This window comes from Staurois parvus, unplaced genomic scaffold, assembly GCF_062004578.1.
Source record: "Staurois parvus isolate SC_StPar_1 unplaced genomic scaffold, SC_StPar_1.0 ptg000225l, whole genome shotgun sequence".
NCBI classification, from domain to species: Eukaryota; Metazoa; Chordata; class Amphibia; order Anura; family Ranidae; genus Staurois; species Staurois parvus.
Genome location: NW_028318021.1, coordinates 4,029,540 through 4,041,619, shown reverse-complemented (window position 1 = coordinate 4,041,619; position 12,080 = coordinate 4,029,540). Strand labels below are relative to the sequence as shown.

The 12,080-nt window shown below is 39.9% G+C and overlaps 1 protein-coding gene across 4 annotated transcripts in view; it reads right to left on the bottom strand.

Annotated features, from left to right (window-relative positions):
• PARP11 (poly(ADP-ribose) polymerase family member 11) overlaps positions 1–12,080 on the bottom strand; it is a 30,973-nt gene that overhangs the window by 6,447 nt on the left and 12,446 nt on the right. For all 4 annotated transcript variants that reach the window (XM_089679487.1, XM_089679486.1, XM_089679488.1 and 1 more), the window contains 5 exons: positions 7,681–7,801; positions 5,605–5,680; positions 2,620–2,692; positions 2,398–2,528; positions 369–520 (listed from right to left, as the gene is read on the bottom strand). In XM_089679487.1, the coding sequence (XP_089535613.1) occupies positions 369–520; positions 2,398–2,528; positions 2,620–2,692; positions 5,605–5,680; positions 7,681–7,801 (553 nt within the window). The remainder of the gene's footprint in view (positions 1–368; positions 521–2,397; positions 2,529–2,619; positions 2,693–5,604; positions 5,681–7,680; positions 7,802–12,080) is intronic.

The following is a 12,080-nucleotide window of genomic DNA, read 5'->3' as shown; positions in this document are numbered from 1 at the left end:
TTTGGGTTATTTTTACAAAAGGAATGTAGCAGAATACATTTTTGGCCTAAACTCATGAAGGCCAATCATTTATTTGCAAAATGGTATAACAGATTAAGAAAACCCTTTTTTTTCTAAATTTTCTGTATTTTTTGTTTAGAAGGTGAAAAAAAAACAACAACAACAGTGGTATAAGTATGGTTTGGTTAAGTATCACCAAAAGAAAGCTCTATCTTTTGGTGATAAAAATTTATTTTGGGTACAGTGTTACAAGACTGAGTAATTGTCATTCAAAGTATGACAGAGCTGAATTCTGAAAAAGAACCTGGGGCAGGAAGAGGGGGAAAGTGTCCGATATTGAAGTGGCTAAGGATATGAACAGGCCTTACCTTTTCCATAAACGGTGCCATGTATACCGTTTAATCGCCAGTCAAAATTATGAATGCATATTGCATTGATGAACTCATTGCTTGTACCATGAAAGAGCATCTCCTCCGCAATTACAGGCACTCCTTTCTTCTTTTTCATTTGAGCTTTCTTCCTACAGAGAACACCACAAACATTTACTGATACTGTTTAATATAATCCTTTCACTTCCAGAGCTTTTTTTCCATACTTTTTTTCCACATTTTAGGCCCGAAGATTACTCTGAACCCCCAGAGCAGAGACTCTGAAGAATATAATTATGTCAATTGCAATGTTTTAGCTAATGACTATCAATTCCATATTTTCAGAAATAATACACTCAAATAATTTTTTTTTGCACAAACATAATACCCAGTTTTTTTGTAAAATATAAAAGGTTGTGTTGAGTGAATAGACAGCAAACACTTCAAGCCTTGAAACTGCGTGTGCCTGTGTAATGGCAAGAAACTACAGTACCCAAAATTCTCCACAGTTGACCCTTTAAAAGCCTTTAAAGTCCATCAATTTAGAGTTAATAGTGAATGATGCCTCTATAAATATTGCTCAACTTTCATATTATATGCTCGATTCCATATATGTGTGCACCTGACATGTTTCCATTTGTACATGTATGTATGTGGGGGCGGGTGGCTTTAAATTTTTTTTTTCCTATTTTATTCAACTTTCTTTTTTGTCCCTTAACGTTATTTGTATCACAAAGGGGCTGCAATAGCCCCTTATGTGATAGCAATATGCAGATGACAGGTTCTCTTAAACCACTATTAGTCCTGCCCAATTCTAATATTTTTCACATACATGTTAGAATCAGCATTCTTTTGCTAGGAAATTATTTAGAACCGAAACATTTTATATTTTCTGAAACAGACGCCCCTTGGCTTCTTGCCTGCCCCTTTCCTTTGAGACCTCCCATCATGGTGGCCACTAGGAATATGAAGGGGGGGCTTAGCAGTAAGTTCTGACACTTGCCTTTTAGAGCAGCCTATGAGTTGGCTGTCATGGGAGAGTTTTGGAGGGTGCTGTGCAAATTTGCAGGCACCCTTTACAGAATTTTTTTTTCTTTTTTTCTCAATTCCCCTTTTAATATTTTCACTGATAAATGCTGAATAAACACAATTACAAGTCTAGCAAATCTGCATTGTCCTCTAATCTGTGTTGTGCTCTACTGCACATCTGTACCTCTGCCACCACCTCTCTTTCTTTATTGTCATTGGGAGCTGGCTGTATCTTCCTGGTTTTGCAGCTGGTCCCCTTATGATGTGGCATCAGTCATTGTGCATGCATAGAGCAAAGACCTGGTGCTAGGACATATAGCTATATAGTGCCATGGCATTGGAGTGAGAGCTCACAAAGATTCCTTCTCTGGGACTGCTATCTCTTGGGATATGTGATACAGGTATCCCAGGAAGCTGCACGAGTATGCTATACCATCACCCTCACATAGACGAGAAATTAAGTTTCACACAAAAAAAAAAATTAAAAAAGATATTTATAAGCCATACAATATAAAGAATGTCAGATCTTTATTATTATAGGGCAGCACAGTGGCTAAATGGTTAGCACTTCCATCTGGCAGTACTCGGGTCGTCGGTTTGAATCACAACCACGGCACCACCTGCCTAGAGTTTGCATGTTCTCCCTGTGCCTGCGTGGGTTTCCTCCAGGTGCTCTGGTTTCCTCCCACACTCCAAAGATATACTGGTAGCTTAATTGGCTCCTGTCTAAATTGGCCCTAGTATGTGTATGTATGAATGTAAGTTAAGGACCTTAGATTGTACGTCCCTTGAGGGTTAGGGACCGATGTGAATGTACAATATATATGTAAAGCACTACGTAAATTGACAGCGCTATGTAAGTACCTGTAATAAATAAATAAATTATGGAGGGGGGGAGGAAATAAATAAGGCATAAATATATAATTTTAGCTGAAACATCCACATTAAACGTCTAATGGCTAATGTGGCACACATTTTGCAGCACTGTAATGAAGCTTACCTGCAGAAAAATTCCCACAGATCCAGGTTCTGTAATCTTAGAATCTTTGTGATACGATTCTGGTCCATAGACTGCCCAAATAGGTTAGCTACTTCCTTATATTCATTGCATACTTTGAGCAGGGGGATGAGCTGAAAAAATAATCCTTATGCATTGTAATTAGCTGGTAACTCAAGTGAAAATGTGCAGCTACTGTACATGGAGAGAACATGTAGTGTCTACCTGATAAGGTTGGGTGCTGTTCACATGCTCCCAGTGGGATGGCATTGGGATCGATCCATTGTCACAGATATAACTATTGTAACAGAAAAACCCATGTAAGTGCCAAGTGCATGAGCGTTAATAGGATTTTTTACGTATACTTAACAGTATGTTCACCCTTAACCCTTTAATGATATGTGTCTTCCAGAGCAGTGACTCTTGTCCAAGGGCCTTACCCCCTTTTTCTTGTTGATTTTTATCCACCATGGCTGGGTGAAGCACAATGTTCTATCTTTTTCTGCGCCTTAACAGTAATCTCCTAATTACGCTACTGCAGTGTGATGTAAGGCATTGTGCACACGCACATTTTTCCACTTTGCACATAGAGCAGCCCATTCACTACCACAGGCTGCTCTACATGCAACAAAGAAGCTCTTACACCTTCTTGAGCTCAGATTTGTTTTAGCTATGCATTTATTGTGTTTGTTGCACCTACTTGTGTGTGGAAAACTGCACTTCTTGCATAGCGTGTTTGAGATACCGTTAACAATTAATGACACCACAAATGCGGCATGTGTTTTTCACATTGCCAAATTGCAAGACTTTACATACTACACTAGTGTGCATTCAGACTAGGGACAGAGGAAGGCATCTTCTAGCGTTGAACTAGCATTTCATCACAATTATTGTCATCTCTGTACTTGCATTCTGGCCAAGAAGACGCAGAACACTGAGGACATCTTGTGGTAGAGAATAGGTATTGCAGAGGAAATAAGACTGCAGCAAGAATTGCTTTTATATTATTGTTTAAATTTTAGTTCAGAGTGGAGCTTCATCCCCAATTCAAGATCACTGGTAGTCAGTGAAAGCCATCCTTTGTCTGTCACTGTTTCAACAATGCCTCACCAAAAATGGCACAGAAAAGAAAGTAGGTCTGAGTGTTTCCTTTCCTAGTACATTCTTGCTTGGTGTCAGCACGCTGAGAAAGATGAAAAGTGATCATATACAAGGGCTAAAAATTTGAATTCCTTCATATTATCTGGCAGTGGCATGGGGCCTAATAATGTAGAAAGTAATTGTGTGCAGCAATTGAACTAAACCAGTAAGCTACTAATGTATTCCACAAAGCTGCAGCTATTCTAACAACGGAAAGTTCACTCAATTCAAATTAAAGCAGATGTTCACCCCGGAAAGGTGCCTCGGCCACCTCCTTTATTTTTAAACAAATCATTTTTGTTGTTTTGAGCTCACTCTATCATTTTACATTTTTTTCTGTGGTCCTGTCTACCTCCACGCCCCCCTTCCCCCCAATTCTCGACTAAACGAGAGCAATGTGTGCTACATTCCAGCAGCCTCCTGGGATATGGTCAGGGGATATCCCAGGAGGCTGCGGGACTGTGGGAGCCCATTCACTATGTGGTGGCTTGGCATGCATCATTGGGGGCCTGGCAGCCTGAACTTGGAAATGTAAACCAGGCTCCTGATAACCGAGTGCACCAAGATGGCAGTGCATGGACAAGGCTGTGACACTTAATCAAGGGATCACAGCAGGGCAATACTGGATCCACTGGGCAGGTGAATATATATTCTGATGCAAGCCTAGTGTCACAGGTAAAAGAGGATGGAGGGGAAAAACAGGGTGAGGACCATGCACATTTGCGTAGGAAACACCAGTGTCTAGCATTTTTTTCTGCCAGAAAAAGGCTCTCAAAAACACAAACAGAGGGATTATTTTTGCCTCTAAATGCTGAGCTTAAACAAAATGCCTCTAGACTACCTAATGTGCATGGACACAGAGGATAACAATAGTTGCTTCTACATGCAAAACACTAAAATCTTCTAGGAGCAGAGTTTTTTAAGCCAGTGTGCATGGAGCCTGAGAGTGACTAGTTCTCACACAGCTCCATAAAGGATCACTAGGAATGTACTTCTGGAAGTCAGTATTCTATGACTTCTATCTCTGCTTCCTGCATCTGCAGTTATTTAAAGTAGAACTATAAGCAAAACTTTTTTTTTATTCATTTTGGATAGAGCAAGAGAGGATTATAATCCCTATCAGATGTTTCCCCCATCTGTGTCCCATTGGGGAGATTTCCCTTCATTCCCTGTCCCATAGCCAAACACGAAGTGAGAGGAAATCCCTGCAAATTAAGGGAATTCCTTGGGGACCCCCCAAGTGACCAGAACTAGTGTCCCCATTTGAAGGTTCCCCTCTATTACTTTTCTGGGGACAACCCAATACTTGGTGTTTTGTTTTACTTTCACTAATAATGTTAAGCAGGACAAATAGGGAGGATGAATCTCCTTAACGGGAGGTATAGACAGCAATAAAAACAGATTTTATAATCCCTCTGCATAATAAAATAATGAAGTATTCAGCAGTATGCTGTGCTCCTGGTATATAAATATCTCAATGTTAGTTTTCAGTTTTAACTGGGGTGTACCATTATTCACCTCCCAACCCCCCATCTTCCTACAGCAAGGATGGAGATATGGAAAATCTCACTATTGAAGTTTTCTATATTGGAAGACAGTCAATGCTTACAATGAAGGGTTTGTAACACCTATCAAATGCAGGCCAGCAGATTTCCATTTACATCAATAGTGTAGTGATGAAAGGTGCAAGATGTGTTTGTTTGACCTGCCTTGTGTTGCATTTATTGAGAAATAGCAGGTCCTATTGAGATATGTTGTTTACTATGCAGGCAAATCAGTTCAAATGAAAATATGTGCTGCATTTTGCATTCAAAAGCAGGTGTTTGAGGAGCACAGTGTTTGAATGCTCTTAATAGCAATGCCCCTCTACATATCCCATGTAGTAATTTAGTTTACCAGCATCCAATACTGACAAAAACTATATTTGGGGTGATCTGACCCACTGGAAACATACAAATTATGTACAGTAAATTTAGAATTATAATCAGGGTCAAAATGATATAATATACAGTAAATATGTATAATGTTCTGTATAACATGATAATAAGAAAATGCATTATCTGAGATCACCTGAATGCAGAGATTGAAAATGGGGCTCTCTTTACTGGCCGTTTTGTGCCACTGCATAAATTGGTCTGACACATTTCTGCAACAAAAAAATAAGTATTTAATAACAAAAAAAGATTATTTTAAAATAATATTTAAGTCAAATATTTCATTTATATCAGGACCTCAAATTGAGTCCTGTATGTGTACTACCAGATATGCTCTTTATTTTAATGGAAGACCTAAAACCACAGTTACCCCTACTTTGCCATGTTTCAAGTCATGAGAAATGTAAGAACTGCAGGCAAAATTCCTATTATTTTGGACAGGGAAGGGCTTTTACTATCCCTTGTACCTCTTTGGGGAGATTTCCCCTCATGGTTTATCCAGGAAAAGATGTGATGAAAGTGATATCTCTCTAAAATAGTTTTAAAGTAACATTAGCCACCTCCACTCTGGAAGGTTTTACCCCCTTCATGACCAGACCAATTATTTGCTATTCAACACTGTGCTACTTTAATTGGCAATTGTGCGGTCATGCAACACTGTACGCAAATGAAATTTAGATCACATTTTTTCACACAAATAGAGAATTCCTTTGCTGGTATTTGATCACTACTGTTTTTTTTTAATTTTTATTATATAAAGGAAAAAAGACCAGAAAATTTGGGGGAAAAAATATATTTTCTACTTTTGTTATAAAACATATTGAATAAAAAAAAAATATCACATTTCTTTAGAAGTTTATGCCAAAATGTATTCTACTATATGTATTTGGTAAAAAAAAACCTAATATATGTATAGTATTTGGCTTGTGTGAACGTTAAAGCATCTACAAACTATGGTGTATATATACACAGGAATTTACACAGGTATGCCGTTATACTAGCAATGACGCTGATCAGCGATTTATAGAGGGTCTGGGATAGTGTGGTAGGCAATCAGGCGCTATCCAATTCTGGCTGGGAGGTGTACTGACTGACAAGGGTGCAGAAACAACCAGGCCACTGTTCCCTGTAAACACAGAACTCTGTGAGTGATTGGACACAGAGCCAATCAGCTGACTTCAGCCAAAGTCACTGGGTAAAAATCAGCTGCCAAAACTCATGCTGTGTCCAAATACAGCAATGGTCAGCAGGGGACGCACATGCGTGCACCCCAAACTGAGACTGATCATGTACATGTATGTGATCGTGCCTGCACCTGCCACTCGCTCACGGTATGTTACTGCCAGAAATCGGTGGTTAAACACTATCCTTATATTCTAAAAATAATCCATACACATCCGCTACTTAATGGCCCCATAATCTATTTGTATTAAATCTTTCTCAAAATGTATTTTTCAAGCTCCTTATAACATCCTCCAAGAGCTTCCAAACCTTTCCTTTCTGTTTTTTCTGGAACAAGCAGTGCATGTTTGTTACAGTCTTGTGCATTGCTCTATGCACACTACAATTCCTATAGTCCAACTCGGGAGCGAGCAAGACAGGGTGGTTATGCTCCTACACAATGTGTGACCATAGAAAGCAGATGCAGCCACCCTCTAACAAGACTTCAGATAACAAAAGTTAAAAAAAAAAAAGAGGAAGGAATTTGTGGATTTGGAGGAGGCTGAGAGCAACAGAAGGCACTTTTTGAGTTAAGAATACATACTTGAATAGATTTTTTTTTAAAACCAGAGTTTAGTCTTACTTTGGGAGCACACATTGCACAAATGCCCTGACATAGCTGTGTTGTTACACATGTATTTGCAAATATATGCAACAAAAAACTCTGCTGTTGAAACAGTAGTTAGATTTTGTTGTGCTTTTGTTTCTATTATTACAGGTATAGGGGACTTCCTTCTGTTCTGAAACCTTGCATTAGAACGATTATTTCTGGTTAGCCACTAAAATATGTAACAGCAAATGAAATCTCTTATTATACTGATGCTGCTAAATTCATATAAAAGCCACAAAAGCTGCAGATTTTGCACTGGTGATACGCCGATGTGTGAGGAAAACAAGTAAAGGATGCTTATTCGGGCCACTCTGCTATTGACAAGTATGTGTTTATAGTAATCGTCTGTAAATCATCTTTTTCTTCCAGAATACGGCTTACCTGTGAAATCTATACGATAGTTGAATTTCACTGTTGCAAATTCTACTGAGCCATCAGGGTTTTCTCTGTAACGCTGTTCAAGCTCTTGACTTGTTATTGAGCAATACTCAGAAGGACTTGACTAAAATATACAAAACAAAATAAGAGCATTTAAAGAAAAATAAAGCTAACCATAGATGGAGAGTTGTCTCCCTAAAAACAACAAGCAGGGAGCCCTTGTAGCAATGAGAACTGCTGCAACTCCCTAAAGTGAATATTCAGACGAAAGAATAAGACCTTTTCTTGGAGTCCATTGAGGGACATAGGAATTCTTAAACTATTAGGTTATAATCACAATCGTTAATCCTCAGTGTTCAAATGTCCAAACAATCAGTTCCACTGGAAAAATCACTCAGCTGCTGGACACAAAAATGCCACCCAGTCTGCAAGAATCAAGATTGTGTCAATTGACTACTAATGCAGGCCATAGATGGGTCGAAAACCGGCTGTTTTTTTAACAAAAAAATTAAAAATCGGTCGTTCAATAGGCCGACGTTGCCACCAACGGTAAAAAAAGACCAAAAAACAAATCGGCCGATTTTCGTCCCGTCAATGGCAGGCATTTAATTACCTCTGTCCCTGCAGAGAGCTCCACTATTATATTTGACATTAAAAAGTATAGCGGTTGCAACATTGTATCTATTTGTATCCATTTCGGATACAGATGTTTTTATTTGGATACAAATAGATACATTGTTGCAATACTTTTTCATGTCAAATATAATAGCGGACTGGAATTCTTATTCTTCTTTTTCTTCCTCTTCTTTTTTTTCTTCTTCTTTTTTTGCAGGTCACGGCTCATGCGCAGATTTTTTATTGGTAAAAACAGCGGCCGATTTGACCATCATTGCTGCGAAAATCGGCCGATTGGCAAAATCGGACGATTTTTTTCAAACTTTACCGACTAAAAAAATGTGCCAAAATCCAGAAAAACGGCCGGCCAATTAACCCATTAATGGTGCGAAAATCAGCCAATTTTTTTTTCGGACAAAAAAATCAGCCGATTTTCGACCCAGCTATGTCCTGCATAAGTGCTAGTTTTATCTGTATCAGGTTATATTGACACCTACAGGTGAAATGGCCACTGGCAAAAAAAAAAAAAAAAATATGTGCTGGTCAACATTTGAAGCAAAGTAGCATGACAGCAAGAAAATAAAACAAAGGGGAGGAGGGGGATCTGTGTTCTTCAATAAAGCTCCAAGAAAAGGATTAGACAATGAACACAACATTTTTTTTCCTCTTCCATTGGAATTCGTAAGCTGTCAGGTCATCCTACACCAGCCGAACAGAGAGGTTGGCAACACTGAAACACAAGCTAAGAGACCCAAGAAAAACAACAATAAACTGGGAATTGCCTTTGGCTTCAGAAAATGCTCGTAAAGCCAACATCCAAAGCAAGGATCCGATCAGGCCTGAATATCTACCTGATAAATCTCAAAAATCAAAAACAGAAGACCAGGTTTTAGTCTTGCTGAGAAAAGCTGCTTGATTATGGAAAAAAACAATCTCCGATCTAGATGGCTACTGAGAGAAGAGTTGGAGGCTGGTCCTTAAGACCATAAGCTTGGATGGATGATAGCTTGCTTGAGTTACCTAGAGATAGTGGAACAGGAAACCAGAGCTCCTTTTGAGGAAATTACATGACAGATCCCCTGACAAAGTGCTTAATCAAGGAGAGGGGTCATTGGTCTCTGAAACAAGATAGAAAGATAGAAACCTAGCCCTTCATAGTGCTGACAGCTGAATGCCCAGCAGCAGGAACAAGAGGTGTCATTGCATGGAGAAACTCATAGGGTGGAAGCCCCAAGACTCACAGTAAGTGAAGTAAGCTTTCCACATCCGATGTTGGAAAGCTTACTTCAGCAGCTAACCTAGCTTTTAGCATCATAATAATCACAGATGAAGGGCTACCCCCTCAGAACCTAACTTTCAATACTCATGCTTTTAAAGCCAGCAACCATAATGCAAGATAGCACACTGATTCTTAAAACAGAAGACACTTCCAATCTCACATAATCCATAGGGTATAGGTAAGGAATGGTACCAGGTGGGCTTACCACATCTGGAGCAAAGAAGTTCACTGAAATTCCCTCCATCTTGATCCTGTGAAGCAGATGAGATAAAATGGTGCATTGGAAGAAATACAGAGATCAGAGTGTATTGATCCCACCAGGTCACCAGAGATTCCACTTCTTCTGCTAGAGGATTCCTGCACCTGGAGAAAAACCTGTCCAGTTTGTTGTTGAACCAGGAGGCCAAGCGGTCCACATCTATCATCCCCTACACAAGTAGGATACACAAGTTCTGGACCTCTTCTAGTGTAGAGACCTATTTCTTGGGTCCAGGTTCTCCAAGCAGAGTAAGTCTTCCTTCCAATTGCACATGGTTGGCAAAATTAGAACATGACGTTTTGCCCAGGACAGAATCCGATCTACCACTCTTGCTTTAGCAAGGCTTTTGGCTCCTCCCCAACGGATGGTGCAAGTCACTCTCATTGACTCATCAGGCTAAATCCAAAATGGATGACATTCCAGCGGGGTGGTTCAATGTTGCAGAGATACTCAAATCGTCTGAAGCTCCAGGATGCTGATCAGGAAACAAGACTCTTCTGACAACAGAATGCCAGCAATAGAATGCAGAAATAAAGCCACAATAAGTAGAGAAATTCTCTGATTTGGAAATAATAGCTGCAGACTGAAAACAGTAGAATGATCCTTCCCTCAGGGGGGACATAGAATCGACACCTTACAAAAGATCCACAGAGGGATGCTGAGTGAACCAGAGACGTCCAGGATGCTTGTGTTGGATTTAGAGGAGGAGTTGCAAAAAATGGATATCAGTGACCCATGGGTCAAAGGTGGTTCACCAGTAGGCAGCTAAAGCAGAACATAAGAAGCCCTCTTCAAACAACAGCCAAGTGGGACTAAGTCATGCAGTTCACTTGCAGATGCAGAGCAACCCCCGTTCTTTCTGCCAGAGATAGCAGTGAAGGCTAAACAAAAAAAGGCTAAGAGTTAATATCCAAACTACTCCCTAAATGTCAGGATATACTACAATATCATAGCAACTACAGTGTAACATTGGAAAGGAATTCACTGATCACTCAGAAGTGGTGGTGCTGTATGGGAACAACTTCATTCGAAGTCATAAAAATACACAGCAGCTTTTACAATCAACCAGAGGAGGCTTTAAAAAAACTAGTCCCCTTTAGACCCTTTAGATTGTAAGCTCCACAAGCAGGGCCCTCCTATTCCTTCTGTACTGAAAAGGATTGTAATTGTACTGTCTCTCTTATATTGTAAAGCGCTGCGCAAACTGTTGGCGTTATATAAATCCTGTATAATAATAATAATAATAGTGTTCACAAATACTGATGAATGGGGTCTATTACTCTCTGGTTTGCACTAACATGAGATCTCAGGTGAGTTGTGCTGGAACGTGTTATGACTGTATAGGATCAACTGCCTGAAAAACTCAAGCTCCTGTTAGAAGAGACTCCACATTCTTTAATTCAGCAGGAAAAATCTTGTGTGCACGCCCCTGCAATCTCCCCCACATGCATGCTCCTTTATTAATTAGAGCTGCATCATTCAGGGAAAAGTAGGATTAGTAGTCAGGTCCAGAGATACCTCCACCATGTGGCCAAATTGCAAAGTACATAAATCCAGACTAGAATACAGGAGAAAATAACTCGCTATTCAAAACATATTAAAGCGGAGTTCCAGTCCCCCTAAAAAAAAAATTTTTAAAAGCAGATCCACGACTAGGAATATCATTCAGAATTGGAATAATTCAATATTAAAAACATTGTAATTACTTTGAAAATCGTTCATATTTACCAGGATCTGTGAAGCAGGCAGTTGCCATGATGGCTGTGGGCATCTGAAGCCCGCAGGTCTTTATTTCCTGAATTCGTACTGCTGGCTTTCCCAGCATGCAACACTCGTTCTCGCGCATGCACAGTACAGACAATGCTCGGCGCGACGTGTACAGTACAGGTTGCCATAGCAATGATGGGGATGGATGAAGTTCCCGCCCGTCAGGCAACCTGTACAGCACTGCAAGCAAGCATAGAGCACAGCAGGATACTGCAGACACGTCGTCCTATAAGCATGGACTCCGGTAAAATGGCGCAAAACACCACCCATTCACGTCATTTACAGTTTCCAAGTCTCGCTAGTACAGGAAACCAATGGACTCCTGGGATACAGAAAACGACATCCCAGGAGACCTTGCAAATCGCCTTTCTACATCATCGCCTAGGCGGTCGGGACCGGAACTGCAGGCTTCCAGAGGATAAAAAGTATGTATAAAAAAAAAAAAATTCCAACTTGTGCTTCTTTTCACAGGGACTATCTAAT